The 20211-nt window shown below is 27.8% G+C and overlaps 1 protein-coding gene across 1 annotated transcript in view; it reads right to left on the bottom strand.

Annotated features, from left to right (window-relative positions):
* LOC101238411 (kinase suppressor of Ras 1) overlaps positions 1-20211 on the bottom strand; it is a 111639-nt gene that overhangs the window by 79596 nt on the left and 11832 nt on the right. Inside the window, exons 3-6 of the mRNA XM_065807764.1 lie at positions 11735-11900; positions 11279-11527; positions 1791-1946; positions 1438-1597 (exon numbers count right to left, since the gene is read on the bottom strand). Of these exons, the coding sequence (XP_065663836.1) occupies positions 1438-1597; positions 1791-1946; positions 11279-11527; positions 11735-11900 (731 nt within the window). The remainder of the gene's footprint in view (positions 1-1437; positions 1598-1790; positions 1947-11278; positions 11528-11734; positions 11901-20211) is intronic.

Here is a 20211-nt window from a genome sequence, read left to right as displayed (position 1 = left end):
GTTTTTATAACATAAATAGTTAAAAATAAAATTGCAATCTGACAATATACAAAAAGTTTGGAAGTATAAAAATCTACTTCGTTGTAGTAGTTTCATGAGTGTGATACTAATTCAAACATTTTTTGACGAAATAATTATGTAACAAATAAAAGAAGATATAAAAAAAAAAAGCTTTTTATGAGCATCACCTTCAGCAATTTTCATGATCACGCTCGCCGAGGTTATCTCGAGCGCACATAATCACGCTTGATGAAAACATATTCTAATTTTACGAGCGCGATATAACACGCTTGACGATTTTTTTCATCACAAGCCCTGTATATATATATATATATATATATATATATGTATATATATATATATATATATATATATATATATATATATATATATATATATATATATATATGTATATATATATATATATATATTTATATATTTATATATATATATATATATATATATATATATATATATATATATATATATATATATATATATATATATATATATATATATATATATATATATATATATATATATATATATATATATATAGCTAAGACATTTATGGCTTCCTGTATTTTAATTTTTAGTTTTTTTTTTTAATTGAAGTTTTATTAACTTGAACATTCATTTCTTATGAAGCTTAATTGATGAAACACAACGTAAAATGACAAAAGTTTGATAAGCAATTTTTCTAGTAATTTTTTATTGTTCTGTTCTTTTATGAACATTGACCAACCATTGAGCACTTTGTAGAATATATTTAAAATTAGTATTATATATATATATATATATATATATATATATATATATATATATATATATATATATATATATATATATATATATATATATATATATCATTAAACTTTCTTAAATATTTATATTATATCCATATTTGTTGAAATCAAAACAACAACTACAACAATAATAGCTACAACAGCAACACCAAATTAATTTGTAGTTTTTATATGCAATGTCTTTACTCTTTTTTATGTATCATAATTACTTTATTACTTTTTTCATTTTAGATTTATTGTATGAAGGAGTTTTACTCATCCTAATACCCACATATACTTAACCACTAAACCAATATAATGCTGTGGCATTGTAGTAAAGTGCTCACTTAGTAAACAAAAAATTTCAGGTTTAATCTCCATTATACCCTGGTAGTATCAAGAATAAATTGTTTCTCTACACAGCAGCTTTGTTTGTCAACACCTATTTTAAAGTAGGAGGTTTGAGAAAAACTTGTAAAATGAAATTTTAAAAAATTAGCTAAAATTGTAACAACTGATTTTTTTTTCATTACGCTTATCAAGATTAAATTTTTAATATTACTTAATAATATTACTTACATACTTTTATGCACTTTAATATTCTTACCCCCACAGTTACTGCATTTAAGTTTAACAAACATGACTTTCTTACCCACATTCTCTGCATTTGAGCCCAACAAACATAACTCGATGACAATGATCACACGCAATTGATACAAGTAATTGTTTAGCAGAATATCTATGTTTAATTGAGTGCACTGTAGAAGTGTGAATTGTTGCAGATGGTATGCGAGGTGACTGTGCCAAAGAAGCTAATACAATGTTTTTTAAATTTTATATTACATTTATTAATTTAAATTTACAATTTGAATTAAAATTACAATTAGAAAAAATTATAATTATTTTATTTTTGTTAAAGGGGTTAATTATATAAATTGAAAAAATATATTTACTCGTAAAACCTTTTCCAAAAAACAAAAACTCATTCAAGAAAAAAGTACCTACAAGATCTTGATTTTGAATGATCTGAATCAGTAGCATCAGTATCAAAAGCAGTTGTTATACTTAGATTTGCTGGTCTTTTTTTTGAATCACTTTTGCTAATGTGATATCTTCCAGTACCTAAGCTGCTACTTAAGCTCTCAGTTTTTTTTCTGTGACCTTTAAAATAAAAAACAAAGAAAATCTCTTAACACAGAATAAATATTGGATATATTTTGAAACCACATACAAACATATTTCTCTTTTACTTTGCTATCTACTACTTTTAAATACTTAATCACTCATAAGAATTCGTAAATTCATATATTTATAAGTAATTTTTTTTGTATAACATAAACTTATATAAATTAATGTTATATATATATATATATATATATATATATATATATATATATATATATATATATATATATATATATATATATATATATATATATATATATATATATATATATATGGGCAATTCCATTTTTAACTTATGTTACACGCGCAACAACTTTATCAAATATTTGCATATTTAAACTGTAAATTAAATTTTTAGCTGATTTTTATGAAAGCTGTCAGTCTAAAGAATAAAACAAGCTAAAAAGTTTTGAGTCTGGCCAAAAGAGAGCAAATTTATTACCGAAAATGCCACTTAACTTACGTTATGCAGAAAACAAGGTAAAAAAAGTGTTGCAACTTTTAGGTCGAATATTTGCGAACCATTAATGCGGATCGTGTTAGAAATTTTTACAAGATGTTGAGAATTTAATACTAATTACAATAATTAAAAAAAAAAATTATCAGAGGTGACTGGCTAAGAAAGATATACTTGTTTTCTAGATACTAGGTTTTTAACTTATGTTATATCACTTACGTTACATTGCGATTATTTTCATGGAATTTTTATATCTATTATTTCGTGATAGATTTTTTAGAGTTATGTAACAAAAGAAAGGCAGTTATATTAAAACTCATTCATTTAAAGTAATTAACAAAAGTAATTTTCAATAACTGGTGACTCTCTACTGACAGACTTTTTTGTTGATATTAATGAAGTTTTTAAATTGCTAACACTTATTTTCCGAAGCGCAAGAGCAACTTTTTACATTTACATTTAATAAAATTGTCATACCAAATTACATTTGGTATGACAACTTTATTAATTTTTATTGAGTTATTCAAATAAGAAAATGTTACAGTTATTCGAAAATTTTACTTACGCTTATAAGTTTTATGTGCCGACTTAATTTTTTAAAATGCTGCTAACTATTTACTCTCCCCTGCTGAATAAACGGGAGGGTGTTCATATTTTCATCTAATATTGAGAGACATTTTTTCTCAAAGTAAAAAAATAAGAAAATATTTTATATTGCTTCAAAATTATTAAATGGCAGGGGAAGGGGGGGGGGGGTCCTAATAAGCTGCGAGGATTCAGAAAAAAATTAAAAAATTAATAAACGTCCCCTCTTGTTTATTCGGCTGGCGAGAGTACATTCTGCTCGAACAATTTTGAAAACACCAAAGTGGATAGAATCAAAATATTTAATATCATTTAGTTTCAAGAACATGAAAAAAGGTTTGTTTGCTGTTGGTTGTTTTGTGTTATTTTTTTTGGGGGGGTGCTGAAATATGCAACATACTTTTAATGAGAGAGGGGTGCAAGTATATCTGATCGTTTGTGACAGGAGGGTTAAAATTGACAAATATTGGGTGACATACTTTATGGACGCCCCCTTAATTCCATTTACAAACCATTTGTTTTAGGAAAACAAAAATATAAAGTGAATAAGAATATATTTAAAATAAAAATGGTTACATCCTTTTATTTGTTTTAAATACTAAATACGTCACGGTGAAGTTTTTTCCGCTATGATCTGGCTCTTACCGACATAAAAGTAGTGGGATTAAGAGATATCTTTCACTTTTTTGGCTTGCTGGATAATTTGAGATAGTTTGAGTGCACAATTGCGCGCTGACTTTTCTTCCTCTGACAAATATAGAACTTTGAAATTTATGTCTTGAATAGCATTCACAAAATCATTAGCTGATTGGATTTCAATTTTTCCAGACTTTACTCTGTTGGTTGCTAAACGCTTTACAGTAGCGCCAACGCCATCGACAACTCCTTTGTCGTGCATTGCTGCAAAAAAATGCCAAAATATTATTCTGTTAAATTTCTTTTCAAAGTGCATTATTGCGCTCATCATGACTTTATTTTTAAATTGCGATGTAGCATTATTGCTAAAAATGTGAATTTCTAGGGTATTAAATGAAATAAACTCCAATAACTTATCCAAATTAGCAAATAAGGAGGTCTTTGTGTGATCCAGAGAGTCAGTCAACCTGAATAGTAGCAACATTCAATGATGGATTCATGGATTTAGTAATGCTTAGTTTAAATCATTTAGATTGGTTACCCTTGATATTTGCATGAGTTGTAAATTTTTCTCTCATACTCATAATGTGAGCAATCAATTCTTTACCACTTCCAAACTTTTTAACTTTTTCGATTACAGCGTAACGCTTTTCATTTAGTTTCTGCCATTGGTACCAACTTGTTTCAAAGTTAAGGAGTTCAATGGTGGCCAGGAATTGCTGGAAAATTTTAGATCTTTGCATTTGTTACATTTGTTGTAGAAACAATCATTTAATGAGTCCTTACAAACAAAATTTTGAGACATATCTTTCATAATTTTAATGTTAGACAACAGTAAACGATCAACTTTCACCAAGGAATCCAAAGCAAATCGCATATTTTTGTGGTAAGTACAAACGCATACATTATGAGGCAAATTTGCGATAGATCGAACGTTTACTGGTCGTAGTTCACAAAACCTGTTTAATCCAATCTTGATATCTAAGTGATCATGTTTAAAAAGCTGGTACACTTCTTTCATGGTTAAAAGAAGGTGATGAACTTGGATCTTAATCTTCTTTCCATTTTCAATTACTGATACCAAGTCCCTAACATTTGGAGACAGTCGACTAATGTCATCTTCGCAGTAGAACCTTTTTACTTTTATTTCTACTTCATTTAAACCTGGATTATTCACCCTATTTAATGGAAGAGTAGTTTCTTTGTTGAATGATCCATTCAGCAATGTGGCTAGGACTTCGTAACGTTGTGCGGGATCTTTGGGCAATGATTTTTGGACTTTCTTGAGCAATTTCCCTTTTGTTTGAACACTCATAATGGTAGAAAAATTAACTGTTTTTGCAGAATCTTTCTTTTTGATTCGATACTTTCGAACTCTTTCCTTTACTTTTTCTCTTTCTTTCATTTTTTTTTCCGGATCTTGTTTTATTTGTTGACGATGAGCTTTTTGGTGATCAGCATTCATATATTTTTTCCGTTCGGAATCACGCTGGCAATAAGCAGCTTGATAAGTTTTAACTCTCTGTTTAGAACTTTTAGCCATTTTAAAATGCAAAGCAAATTTTGCTAAGTTTTGCTTGAATAACTTTTAATTAATCAAAACTTATTGACGTATAAAGAATAAAAGAAAAACCTTTAGGGAATTGCGATGTAAAATAGTTTTCGCCTTCATAAACAACCGTAACTTTAAAATTTTTTTGTTTTTTTCAAACCCCTTGGGATTTGCGATGAAAAACGTTTTTTTTATGTTGAAAAACTTTACGAAAAAAGCGCTAAAACTTATGTAAATAAATGTAGTTTAAACTTACGTTACACAAATTCAAAATTAAAATGTGCCTTAACTAAGAATCGTTATTCAAAAATCTTAATGTATAAATATAAAATTTAATATTCTTTCACATATAATATTACAAAATTTAAGTTTTCAAATTAAATTTTAGAAAAAACAAAACTTGATCATGTTTTTATTAACTTACGTTACATGAAAATTGCAAAAGTTATTTTATTATTTTTTTGAAATATATTTATTTTTTAAAGAAAAAAATCTGACCAACAAAAAATTTAACATCTTAGCTCCATTATCACTTTAAAATATTTCGGAATATACAAAAAAAATCATGGGTAAAATAACATTTTACAGTGATACTTTTTAAACATGCATCAATGAGAAAAACCGTAACTTTCGGAACCATAAAAATGACTTAAATACATTTATTTTAGAACTAAAGGTATATTTTAAATAAACTTTATGTGTCTACATCAATATTTATTTATTAAAAACTGACAAAAAAGACTTTAAAATTTGACTACTTTTTCAGTTTCCGCCGTGGAATTGCCCATATATATATATATATATATATATATATATATATATATATATATATATATATATATATATATATATATATATATATATATATATATATATATAGCTTTATTTTAGTTGTAGTATTGTATATTTTGCAAACAAGAAAAATATAGCCAGCAATGCTACAGCCTTTTTTTTAAATATCATAAGATGCTTTTTAAGTATTTCAAGAAAAGCACAATTCATAGCAGAAATTCTTCATAAAAAGTTGTGATTTTAACAATAATTAATAACTTTATGATAATTTTATCATATTTCTTCAAAAATATTTATTCAATAATATCTATAGACATCTAGATTAGCTTATTTTGTAAATAAAGTTATTTATATTTACATTTACAAAATAGTTTTAATAATAATAATAGTTAATAATAAAAAGCAAAATGAGCAATTTTTTTAAAAATGCTGTAGAAAAATTATATTTACATTTTAGCACAAAACTAAAAATAAAATTACCATTAAAAAATTTTTTAAACTTTTCGGGTAAACTTTTATTTTTTTGAATTATTTCTATTTTTTACACCATTAAGGATAGATGCAAACAAGTGTATAATTTTTTAATTGGTATGTTTCAGTTGTGAAAGTATACATTTAAAATTATTGTTTAAAAATTAGCATTTTATCAATATCTTCATGGTTACCTAATAATTGTAAGTAGTTCCTGATTTACATAAATAAATTTTTATGTATAGCATAAATCTATACATAATATAAATTTATACTGTTATTATTTGAATTATTGTTATGTTAAGTTACACTTAACATAACAATAATTAAATATCCATCAACAGCTCAGTATATGCATCTATACTTAACTTTTATGATGGCCAATTTTGTGTAATATTAATGGTAAATGATAAGCTGTAGCAATTATAATCATTGATAATTGTTTAGTAGTTACTTTAATTTGCCAAGTGACATTGCTTTAACAAAATAATCTAGCAAAGTGTTATTGAAAAATTTATGTCTGACACCACACCACATAAACTTTCTTAAATATTTATATTTTATCCAGAGTATTTGTAGAAATCAAAACAACAACTGCAACCACATATATATATATATATATATATATATATATATATATATATATATATATATATATATATATTAGGGATATGACTTTTTTGCAACCTACTAGGCCTGTATCGTAATTCAATGAACTTTTATGTAAAAAGAACGAATAGATGTTTCATTTTGACATATTTTGAAAAAAGGTCACCCCAAAACCAAAAAATCGAATTTTCAATAGGTACACTTTTGTACAGTAAATGAATACTAAAGGCTGAAGATGTTGTAAGAGTCATACTCCTGTTGTTATTTTATTTATTTATGCAACATGTACTGTGATATAACAAAAAACATTATGTGATATATAATTATACAAGTATTACAAAATTAACAGTATCAAAGCGTCTAGTACAACAATATACATAACTGTCTGTGTCTATAGGCCTACTGTGTTTAGTACATGGGTCACATGATGCTCACGTCTCATAAAGAGTCTAGCGCTTATTACTTAGAATGAATCGAAGTTGCAGTTTGTCTTTCTTTCTGCAGGAAGCATACAGGTCTTGCATCACCTTGATTGCACGTTCAGCTATCTGATTACTTCGTGGTATGTCGATGACGGATGGCTCTTTCTTCCAGTGATTTTTGAATGACTGCAATGCCTTTTTGTAAGGCTTCAATACATCAGATAAATTCTTGAAGTCATTGTCATTGTACTTTTGACTACTAAACCAATGTTCTGCCCACTCATATGAAATGAACCTGCAAACCTTCTCCAAATTCTTTCTCGCTTCAGGCATAAAAATGAACGCCAGAATGGCGAGAATGGCTCTTGAGTTCCATCTGGCATTGCTCATATTAGGAATGTTCTGAAAGTGAATCAGAGGGAAGTTTCTTTGTTCTTCATAGAACCTAAACACTCTTGTTAAATGGTACAAAAACTTCATATCGTCTCTCCACCCTGATTTATCAAGAATTTCTACAGTTCCATTCACAAACTTATCCTTCAGTTCATCATACTTATTCAACAGTTCAGACACAAATGGGTATTCAATGTTTGGAGATTTGGTATCACCCCCAAGACAGGATTCTTCGTCCATCACCAGACGGAGAATCCTGTCTAGTACGTGATGCTGACAACCGATAAATTGTGGTATTGTGACACCCTTTAATTTAAACATACGTTGCAACTTCACAACAACTCCATTTCTCTTCCCAGTATTGACGTTTGTTGTATCAGTAATGATCATCTTAATTGAATTCCACAAATTGTATTCATCAATAAGTTTGGCAATTTTTTCAGCAACAGTTTCAGCTTTGCCATCTTTTAAACGCAGTGCATCAAGTTTCACGTCAGTTCTTTCATTCTGAAGTACAACTACCTGATATTCCTTATCATCTATTCGTTTGCCGTCAAAGTGTAAGGACCACTGTTCCATTTTAAGTTGTTGTATCATTTCTTTTTTTAATTTACCTGCCTCTTTGAATATGGACTTGTAAATTGCTGATTGACTTGGAGTTGGAATATCAATACCTTGTTGTGATAATACATTGCATATTTTAGCAGCTTTCTTTGTGGAAACTCCACTTGATGTAACCATACTTACAGCAAATTTACTTTTGTAGTGCTTTCTAGTTTTTTTCTGAGTGTCCTCATCATCGTCTTTATCACCGTAGTCGTCTTCATCATCTTCACTCTTACTTTTGCAGTTTTCAGATTCAGTACCACTGTCTGTGGTAGACAGGACTTGTGATGTGGAAGGTATTGCTGTTCCAGACTGGACTTTCCTTCTCTTGGAAGGGTGAATGGTTTCTTTACTTGCCATTTGTCCTGTTGAGTACCCCACCTGTCCTTTACTTTCTTTTTGTAGGTGGTATAGACGTTTATCTTCCGAGGATAACCACTGGCCATTCACTTTCGTGATGTCAAATAATGCATTGAGAACATCATATTTTCCACGCTTGACACATTCATCATAGACCTTCAGCACCTTCATAAGCTTTGCTCTTATCACTTGATCAGACACACGTGGAAAATTCAGTTTATTGTCCCACAATTTTGTAATTTCCTTAGAAATTTGGTCTATTCGTTCTTTTCTTCCTTTAACATATGCTCCGAGAAACTGGTATCTTCCTACGATCTGCAATTGAAGTGGTATTCTGGATTTTTCATCGAGTGAATGTTCTTCTACAGCCACGCTTCCTCTTCTTCTGGGTGACTCTTGAAATCTCACCAAATTTTTAGTCCAAGTCTTCTTGTTCTTTGTTACTGTGGTATGACTTTTCTTGTGAGACATCATATAATATTGTTACGACTTTACGGATAGCTGAGCGTAAATATCCGTTTAATAAAGTCGTTTAATTAATAAAATACTTTAACTGTATAGTAATCCAATTATAGTTCGATAATCCAGTCAATGTTGATAACAGTTCGATAATCCAGTCCGTATCCTAACGATAATGCTACAACTACTTATACTTCGTACACTTACAGCGTCTTTAGTTCGCTACAGTAGTTCCTTATTAGCTCAGTTACACGCAGAGTACTTCATAGAACTATTCACATTATCAACACTGAGCTCTGACAGCAGCTCGCTTATATAATTATTTAGAGCTTCCAGAATGTTCTACTAAGTTCTATAATCTTCTACAGTCTGTTACAGTCGTCTATATCACCGAGGTAACACAATGACGTCATCACATAACAATTCCAAGTATTTGCCGGCACACGGCCGTTTCGTTGCTATGGTAACGTGTGGCGTTATATTTGGGGGTGACCTTTTTTTGTTGCAGAAAGCTATTTGGGCCTTTTTTCATGATTTTAGGTAAAAGTTCATCGATTTATGATACAGGAAACATTTTATTTGAAAAAAAATTAAAAAATTATATCCCTAATATATATATATACATATATGTATATATATATAATACTTTTTTAATAAATTTTTCAGAGTTTCTCATATGTAATATGAAAACTGAAAAAAAATTTAAAAATATGAAAATATCTGTATATGATAATGTGAGCTCTTACGGAAATATTCCATGGAATAACCATGGAATTCTATGAGTAAACCATGGCTTAACAACAGAAAACAGAAATTCCATGGGTGAATTTCCATGAAAATTGAAATCTCATGGAATTACCATGGGTGAACCATGGTTTTTTTTTCATAGCTCATGTTGTGCCATGGGTTTTACGAATGTGCTTTTAAAGATGCCATCAACAATTATTTCTACCTTGAGTAAACAATATTTTCTGCATTCTTCTGTTTTTCTGTATTTAATAAGACTATAAATTATGTTTTTTATAATGCATCACATTTAATATGATTCAAACTAAACATAAAGACATAAACAACTATACTTGCATTAGCTTGAATATGATAAATGTATGCATTTTGTAATGCATGATAATATGATATTATCAAAGATGTTGGTCTCAAGACTTAAATCTTGGTCCTGAGATGCCTCGAGACTTATATAACTGTCTTATTCTTAGTCTTGGTCTTAGTCTTGGGCTGTAATGTCTTTACGTCTCTGGATATTATCATATTATAATGCATAATAAAATGCATATATATATTTATTATTTATATATCTAATTATATATTATTTATGCATATACTTACTCTAGCTATTGCCAATAGCTTTGCTTACTTTGCAATTAACTTGCAATAGTTGCATGCAACAGTATAGCAAGTATGTCAAGTGAATCAGTTTGATTTTAAATGTTGATTTGGTTTACAATAAATATTTTAGTTTTATGTACATTAGATAACTAATTTATTAATACACTAGTTATCTATTGTACATTAAAACTAATGTAATAATTAATGTAATAATTATTATAAAACTTATCTAATATATTAGATAAGCTTAAATAAGCAGGGGTCACTAAACTTAAGAAGAACTTTTATTTTTTCAAATTGTTGCTACAACCTTCTCACTTTACATTGGAGACAAAACATCGAAAAATATGGCGCAGAGAAAGAAGTTGATTTCTTTGATTTCTTTGATATTAGGAGCTTATAATTGAGGTAAGTCTTCAAAGAAATCATCTATGGAATAAGTGAAGCTACGTTACTAAAGCTTACATATTATACAAATATATATAGAAAAGCTTATAAATAAAAGTCATAACAGTTTTTGCACTTTAGTTTAATAACAGCAGTTTAGTTTAAAATGTTAAAGTTTAAAAGTTACTTAAAATGATCATATTTCACAATTATGTTATTAAAAATAAGAACTCACTAATATTTCCATCATCTGATTTACTGTGAGGTAGATAGTTAGCAGAAGTTAATCGACGAATAGGGTTAGGGCTTGGAGGTTTAGATCTACTAGTAGGATTTACATTTTCACTAGTAAAAGCTGAATCAGAAATAGCTGCTACATATGTTGCAATTGATGTAAGAATGCTTGATGAATGTGACTCATTTACAGTATCATACCAACCTGACCACTTCAAATCAACATTTTTATCTCCACTTTGTAATCTATCTAGATTCAAAACATTTAATAAAAATACGTAAAAGTTGTTAACAAATAATCAAACAAAAAAAAAAAAGTATATTTTATTTTGAATAAAACAAACACTATTATATGCAATATTATATTATACATACATACAACATACATAGATATAATAAAAACCTATACTCCCAAAAATATGAATTAATATAGAAACAAAATTTTTTTTTTACATACCTACAAAATGTCTCAATATTCTTAAGGCCATGCCCAACCTCCGATACTGTGCAAACAACTTTTCAGCTAAAACTTTGTCATCATCATGACTGTAAAATATTCCCCTGATCAGAGAATCAGAGAAACAACACAATTCTTCTACAGTTGTACATTTTTCTGAAATAGCCTAAACATGCAAATTAAATGAAATAAAAAATATTTCAAGAAATTTTTTATGTACTGACGCTAATTTATTTCTATTCATAAAATTTAATTTAAAAATTATGTAATTAACTCAATTATTAAACTTTATTTAAAAAAAACAAACATTTAAGCAGTTTTGATTAATTCAAAGAAAAAAATTAAAAACTAAAAAAAAAACTTCTAAACTGTATTTTCTTGTATTTTAAAATCTTATTTTCAAAATATACTTCAGTCAGTAAAATTTTAAATTTTTTGCAAAAAAAATTTCAATTTTTTTATTTGTGCCATAATTGCTTAATGAATTTTAAAAGGGTTGATTTGTAATATATATTTATTGAAATATGTTTATATGTATTTATACTAAAATATATATTTTTCTGCCCACCTAATCTAAAATTTAAATTTTAATGGCTTAATTCCATCTAAAGATGTTTCCATATCATTTTACTGTAAACCAATAAAATAATTCTCACTCTGTATCTGATCCAATGCAACAGCATTGAGCATTTGTAGTAATTCTTCAGAAATTTACTTTTCACCAATATTATTTAAAACTATTATATTATGCTCATCAACTATTGCTCTGTTTTCTTTACAAATTGTTAATAAAATAAGCCAATGTTTAAGATAGGAACCAAGTCATTATGTACTTTATACTTTAAATCATTTTAAGCTGTTTTGATAAAAATTTTATAATATCTGATTTGATTGCTTTGATATTTGAAATGCAAAAACCTAAGGCTAATAGATTGAGCAGATGAGCATCCATGTAATAACATTAACACCATTCACAATTAGAACAATGAGTTTCCAATTGTCATCTTATTTGGTGTGTTATCAGTAACTACACTGCAAATTTTATAACCTTGATTGTTTTTCACTATTATTTTTAAAACTGACAGCTATATTAATCAAATAATCTGAATAAATATTTGATATAAATACATAAAATGAGTATTTGAAATTATATCAGCCGGAGGTACCAACTGTGTTTGCAAAATCTTAACTCATTGTTGCTTAAATTAAGCCGGTAGCACAAACTACTTAATTCATGAATTTATGAAATTATGAATTTATCTCTTCCTTTCAATACTTATGTTTAAAAAATTAATTAAGCAAAGCTGAACATCTGGTTAAGCTGATCTTGCAAACTGTATCTTGTAAGATCAATGTAAATTCTTTTTAACATGTTTTTATCTACATTTGTAAATTATTTTAAACAGGTTACATCTTGAGAGTATAGAATGAATCAATTTAATATTCAAACATTTTGAAAGGCAGCATAAGTCATTCTTGTTATTCTAGCATACTTCTTTTTCAGATTTGGTAATTTGGATAAGGTCAAATCTGCTGCAACTGCATGGCGATTTAGGAATGTCAACTTTAGGAATGTCAACTTCAAGGCAAAAATGATATCTTTGCCGACTGAGAATTTTTTAAAGAAAAAAATTGTTTTCTAAAAAAAAATTTAATTTTTAAAGACTTAAATTAAAAATGATTTTAAAAGTTTGAATTTAGTTTTGAAAAAACGTAAAATAGTAAAACATTGAATGTAAAATTTTGTTTCAAATAATGTAAAATAGTTTCACAATTTTATCAATGAAGCTTTTTTCTAATTGTCTGTTAATTCATTATGTAAAATATGTCTCTCCATCATAGATTATCACAGATTATTATAAGCCAAAGAAAATTAAAATGTTTTTTTTTCTTATATAAAGGGAGAAGTTCTTTTGTTTAAGGGAATTCTTTTCACAAAAGTATTTTTGGTTTCTTATTAATTCAATATCTATAGATCATCCATGTCATATTTTAAAAATCCGGAAAACTGTTTGGGTAAAATATCTGGAATATATTTTCCCTTATTTTAAATTAAAATAAATTGATAAATTGTAAAAAATAAACAAAAGATTATGTTAAGTATAAGATTGTTTTAAGAAATAAATTATAAGGAAATATAATCCCTTTCAAAAATTTTTTTTTTTTCAATATCTTTACTTCCAACAAGGCTGCAAGCAACCACTATTAGAGTTGGAAGTCACTCGAAGAGAAAAGATGAAATTTATAGAGCAAGATAACGATTAATAGACAGCTTAAAATATTGCAAATTATATGAATTAGGAAAACAAGATGAAGGAAGCGAATTTCAATTAAATATATATGCATAATAGAAATATAAGTTTGCAAACTATCAAAGAACTATATACTTTCTTCTTTATTAATAAGTATAATCCGTCACTTTAATAAAATTTTCTAGATGATTAAAAAATAACAATAAATAAGGAAAAATTAAGGAGAGCAGTCAAATTTTATCTTTTTTAAGGTTATTTAAGGACTTTTAAGGAGGATTTTTTTTCCAAGGATATTTAAGGTTTTTAAGGAGGAGTGGAAACCCTGGCCTAACTCTATAATGAAAAAAGAATAAAAAATAGTGACTGACCACTCAAAAAGACAGCGGGCGACCAAAATTATCAAACTGGTTACTTTCACCCTTATGGTAACTGACTAAAAGTCTGAGTGTACACACCCCTGTGTATATATATATATATATATATATATATATATATATATATATATATATATATATATATATATATATATATATATGCACACACACCAGATATTGTGCATGCAGCCTTTTACAAATTTCTAGAGATACACCACAAAAAACATGTGGCAAAATTAAAAACGTTTTGAACTTAATAAAATAAAATTTAATATGTAATAAAAGTTGCAAAGGAAAATCTTAAAATTTTTTCAGAAGGGTTAACTTGTTCTTTAGGGGACTGAGGAGCAGAGCAACCTTCTTATTACACCTTTACTTGATTGCTTCGAAGAAAATTGTAAAAAAATTGACTTATGTTTATCAAATGATCTCTATAGTTTATAAGATCTTTACTTTTTTGAATTTAATGATTGCTTAAGTATCTATATATTATCTGTATGTCTTTAACTTTGTATATATATATGTATATATATATATATATATATATATATATATATATATATATATATATATATATATATATATATATATATATATATATATATATATATATATATATATATATATACATATATATAAGCAAGTACGAGTTTGGAACTAGAGATAAAAGCTCTTTTGAGCAGCATCCATGATAATATTTGTAGAAAAGAAAAAGAGATGCAACCTCGTGACAATGGGAAAGAGGCTCAAGCTTGGTAGATAAAGGGTCAACTACATTTACAAGATGCTTCAGGACATTCTCTAGAAGTGAAAGAGCATTATTGGAAGAACAAATAGAGGAGTGAGAAAATGGCAAGCACAATAAAGAGAAGCAGCCTTAGCAGATGCTAATTTTGCAATTAATTTTATGTATGGTTTCCATGAGAGGTCAGTAATAAATGATAATCCAATAAGAAATAAAGAGAACTCACTGAGAGGGTTGCCACTTATCAATATAGCAGTGTCAAAAATATTGTAATAATTATTTACATTAAATAACTGAGTTTTGTTGGAGTTAAAATTTAGAATCAACTACAAGCTTCAAGTTGTTACAGAAGAGAGATCATATTTAAATTTGTCTGTCAAAACACCCTCATTTAATGCGCAATAGAATTTTTCAATTAACCATTAAGCAAGTCACTCATAGAGCGAGAAGATCAAAAACATATTGATTGTCAGAGAGTAAGATATTAGTTTCAAGATAGGATGTTTTAAATTTGTTGAGAAAGACTTAAAGACCTTGCTACTAATAGAGAAAATACAGATCGGCTGATAGTTAGAGGGAACTATCAGCCGATCAGTATTCTCTCTATTAAAAAATTGGACCCACAAATGCTATTTTCCAGATGACAAGAAAACAAGATTCAAGAGACAAATTAGAGAAAAAGCTCTTGGCAAATAGTTCTGCTTTATCCTTATGAGAGGTAATGAGATCAGACTCATGAATTATAGATGAAATGTTTGACTTACCTTTGTTAATGACACTGCTGAAGATTTTCCTAAAGTCTCTTGAGCCTAACTTCTGAGATAAAATACGAGATTTAATAAACTAAGAATAATGAGTTTAGCACAAGACAGCACCTTTTTACAATGATTTCTTGCAATAATAAAAAAGCGTTTGATCTCAAGAGAGTTGTTCTTTTAAAAAAGATTTAAAAAATGATTACAATTAGATATAGCAGCTGCACAAGAAGGTGAAAACCATGGAGTATTATGAAAATTATACAGACAAGAAGTAATAAAAGCTTTTATACCTGATCTAGAAGTTTACATAGGAAGCACATTTCTCAGCAGAGAGAGAAAAGACATCAGCCTAAGGACTGTCACAAAGAAAATCACGAAGAGAATCCCAAACAGCTTTATGGTAACAGTAAGTAGTGGGACGATATGGTTAGTGCAAAGGAGAAGTACAAGATAAAAGATTTATAGAGATAAGATAAATGATTTATATCATTGCATGGTGGGAACCACCTAAAAAATCACCATCATGGTACCTAAAGAAAAATAAGGAGAAACTGTGCACAAGCTAAGGTCAGAGACAAGGTAAGTAATTAGGGTTGTCTGGAAAAGAAGTCACTAAGTTAACTACCTGAGTAAGAGATCAAGAAATACAAAAGTTATGAGCTTTCAAGGCAGCAGGGTCGATGGTGTCAGAAATGAAACAGTAATGAAACAGCCATTCAAATCTAGTTAATTTTGCAAGAAGTAAGATTTAACTGATGAAAAGTTACTTTAAAAACCACAAATACTTGTAAAAGTTATATTGAAACAGTTAGGTGGTGGTGAGTTTTATGTTTAGGTGGTGGTGAGTATAGGGTTGCCAGACAACCAGCATTTATGGAGAATATAGCTCCAAACCTGTAAAAAAAAAATTTTTTACTATGTTTTCCTTTGTAAAACCTGGACATCTGGCAACCCTAGGTTAGTAGTTGTTTTTTATGTTTAATATTTTTGGGTACTTTGGTCATGATTTAAGTTAAAGTGAACATGACTCACTCATAGATAGGACATGGCAAGTAAAGCTCTGGCAATTGCCTCAGCATTGCTAATTAGTCATACGCAAAGTCATAACCTTGTTGAGGTTCCTTATGCGGACTCAACAATGCACACCAAAAGCACTAACAGGGATAGCATCAATTCACAAGATGGCACTAATAATACTCTGATATTTTACAGTTGATGTTGGAATCAGCCTCTCTGAGAGCTACCAAATAGTTTGAAAAACCTTGCTGACAGCTGGCCTCAGAACCATTAAATTGAGTTTTAGAGCTGTACTCTTATTAGGAGATAAGAGGAAAAGTTGCATAAACACTTACAAGAAGGCACAAGAAAAATTATGAGTAGAGATATTAGATAGTATTGATAAAAACTCCTTTGCCCAGAAGTCAAATCTTACAAGGCAGCAGGACATGGAACAGATTGCACTGGATTAAATTTTACCACCAGCAAGGCAATCATATTGATCAAATGTCTGATCTGAAACTAAATAATTAGTAATAGCATTAAATATTAGTACTGTGTAGTTCATTAGTACACTAAATATTAGTACCAAATATTATTACTAAATATTAGTACAATATTAGTGTTTATGATGATGATGATCATTATGATGATGATTTTGAAGAATTGGTTTAGAATAAATAGAGAGCAAATAAGACCAGAAATACAAATAACAAATAATCAAAACCCTGCACACATACATTGGGCCAACTTAAGTAAAACCATCCTTTAATGTCAGATATATACAATTCAAACTTTGATCCAATGTTATGTGTTTAGTAATGATATCAATGAAAAGATTAATATAGACTTAAAACAGTTTGCAGTTACATAGGTTCAACACCAATGTAACTGTGCAAAAGTTGATTGTTTTTACAATCTAAATTCAACGCTGTAACACCAATGTAAAAACATTGCAAAAGGTACTTGTTTTTACAATTACAAATCCAATGCTGATGTAATGTATATAAAACAATATTGCTTGTAATGTATATGGATCCATATTAAACCAATGTATATAAACCAATGTTGATTCAATGTATATGGATTAATGTTGATCCAATGTGTACAAACCAACATTGCTAGTACAAAATTTAATAACTTAAATAAAATCTTCTGTGAATATAGAAATATTAAACCACAAGCAAAACAAACCTAATAAATATCTATATAATATTAACATTTAAATTTTAAATATTACACTTTAATGTTAAATATTTACACTTCACGAATTTAAAATTTAATGCTGTGCCAGTATTGGTTTTTTGTTGTTGGCAATAACAGAAAAATCTATAAATAACCAAAAAAATCAATACAAAATGGGTAAAACTTGCAACATTGTTGAGAATTTTACCCATTTATGTGTGCTAACTGAAAATGTCTTTGCTCTTTATATTAAAACTTGGATTCCAGTATTGTTATTTGTTTTTTCAGTATTTTTTTTTTTTTCACTATTTATGTTTCTAACTAAGAAATGTTTTATTTTGATCAGTGTTTATCCAGGTTGTATTTTAAAAATCAAGAAAACATTTTCCTAAAAATATCCGGAAAATAATTTTAAGAAATATCTAGAAATATAAATGCGTTTTGTGTAATTAAGAATATCTCATGTGTTTAAATACTTTAGTTTTTTATGCTATTAACATAATAACATAGTGCTGTGAATGTTAACATGCTAAAATTATGAGCAGCTGGCAAAGTTGCGGGTTGAATTCTAGAAAGTTTTTTTAATTTTAATTTTTTTAAATTTTATTAATAATAATAATAAATACACTATACAAATAAGAAAATTAGTTGTATACACATACAAAATTAATTGATGAATGATACCTATAGTATTTTAATTATTTTAAAAAATTTTTAACTTGTATTTCCAGAAAACTATTTGGATATCTAAAACAAATAATTTTTTTTTTCAATATTTAGAATTCTTGAAATATCTGGAAAAAGTTAATCCATGCATTATTCCTGAGTGTTTTGTAATTCCTTTTTATGTATGAAACTAGAGAATACAATAATTCAAAATGTGAAATCATAAATATTTTTATAGACATCATTTTTTCCTCTAGTCTTGAACTTTAAGCTCACTTAAGTTGCTTTAATGTCAAAGTATGAATCAGAAAAAGCACTTTGCATTTAATTTTCTTTTATTAGACAGCTTATTGGCATCAATCATATTATAAACAGAAACTTTTTAATATTTTTAGTGTGATATGCACAGCCCATAAGTCTCAAAGACTGTATTAGAAACTTGTAATTTTTTTACTAAAATATTTGAGTTGACACTAAAAACTAGAATTGTTGTGAGTTTTTAAAAACTTGGTAAAACTATAGAAATGTCATTAAAAAGCATCACCAAACAAACTTAACTCATCGTGATTGACCTATCCATATCAATCTCTGACCACCAAACCGGTCAAAAAGTATCTTAAACCATACGATCTTCTTTACTGTCATAGCAATATAAATCCACAACAAACCACTTGTAATGACAGGAAGATAATGAAAAATATTTAACAAAGTATCACCTTGCATTAAATAAATACTTATGTCACAAAATAGCTTAACAAAATTCTAAATCATAAGCAATGACACCAATATTTAAACAAAGTTTTGTTTTCTAAATTCTTTTTCCAGTATTTGCGGAACAATAATGAAATAGGCACCACCTGATATTTGTCACAGTTTTCCAAATGCTTACTCAATAGGGTTACTAATAAAATGCATAAGGCCAACATATTATTACTGATTTATAATAATTGTTTAACTTGTTCAACCATTTGATGATGTATATGAGAAAATCTTTATTTATTTTAACATGGAGATTATGAATACAGTCAATAATACTGGTATGGTTGTAATCAAAGTGTTTTTAGCACACTTAACAACAGTAGCTTTCAAAAGACAAATAATTTATTTCAAGAGTAGATTAACTTGAATTTACCAGATCGCGAAAATTCTTGCAGAAAAAACAACTAATTTTGTTGGGAGTATTATAAAGTTCAAAAAAAATTACTTGGAAACTACCTGCAATACTATCTTGAGGTATGGCACTAATTCAGCTTTTTTGTTCTCCAAACCTTTTTTGAAAAACAAAAAACTTTTACAGATTTTATAACATTGTAGTTACCTCCGCAACTATTAAAATACCACTTAAAAACCATATTCAGTCAATCTAAATGTTTTCTTAGTAGAAAGCAAACTTAATATACATTAACATGAAATGAAAGTCATCTCATGTTTAGTTAAAAGCTATCACATTCTTTTTCTGGAATGCACCATATAACAAATCAATAAAAAATGTTGCCTAAAG

The sequence above is a fragment of the Hydra vulgaris genome, chromosome 10 (genome assembly GCF_038396675.1).
Source record: "Hydra vulgaris chromosome 10, alternate assembly HydraT2T_AEP".
Classification (NCBI taxonomy): Eukaryota; Metazoa; Cnidaria; class Hydrozoa; order Anthoathecata; family Hydridae; genus Hydra; species Hydra vulgaris.
This window is presented reverse-complemented; position numbering and strand designations above follow the sequence as displayed.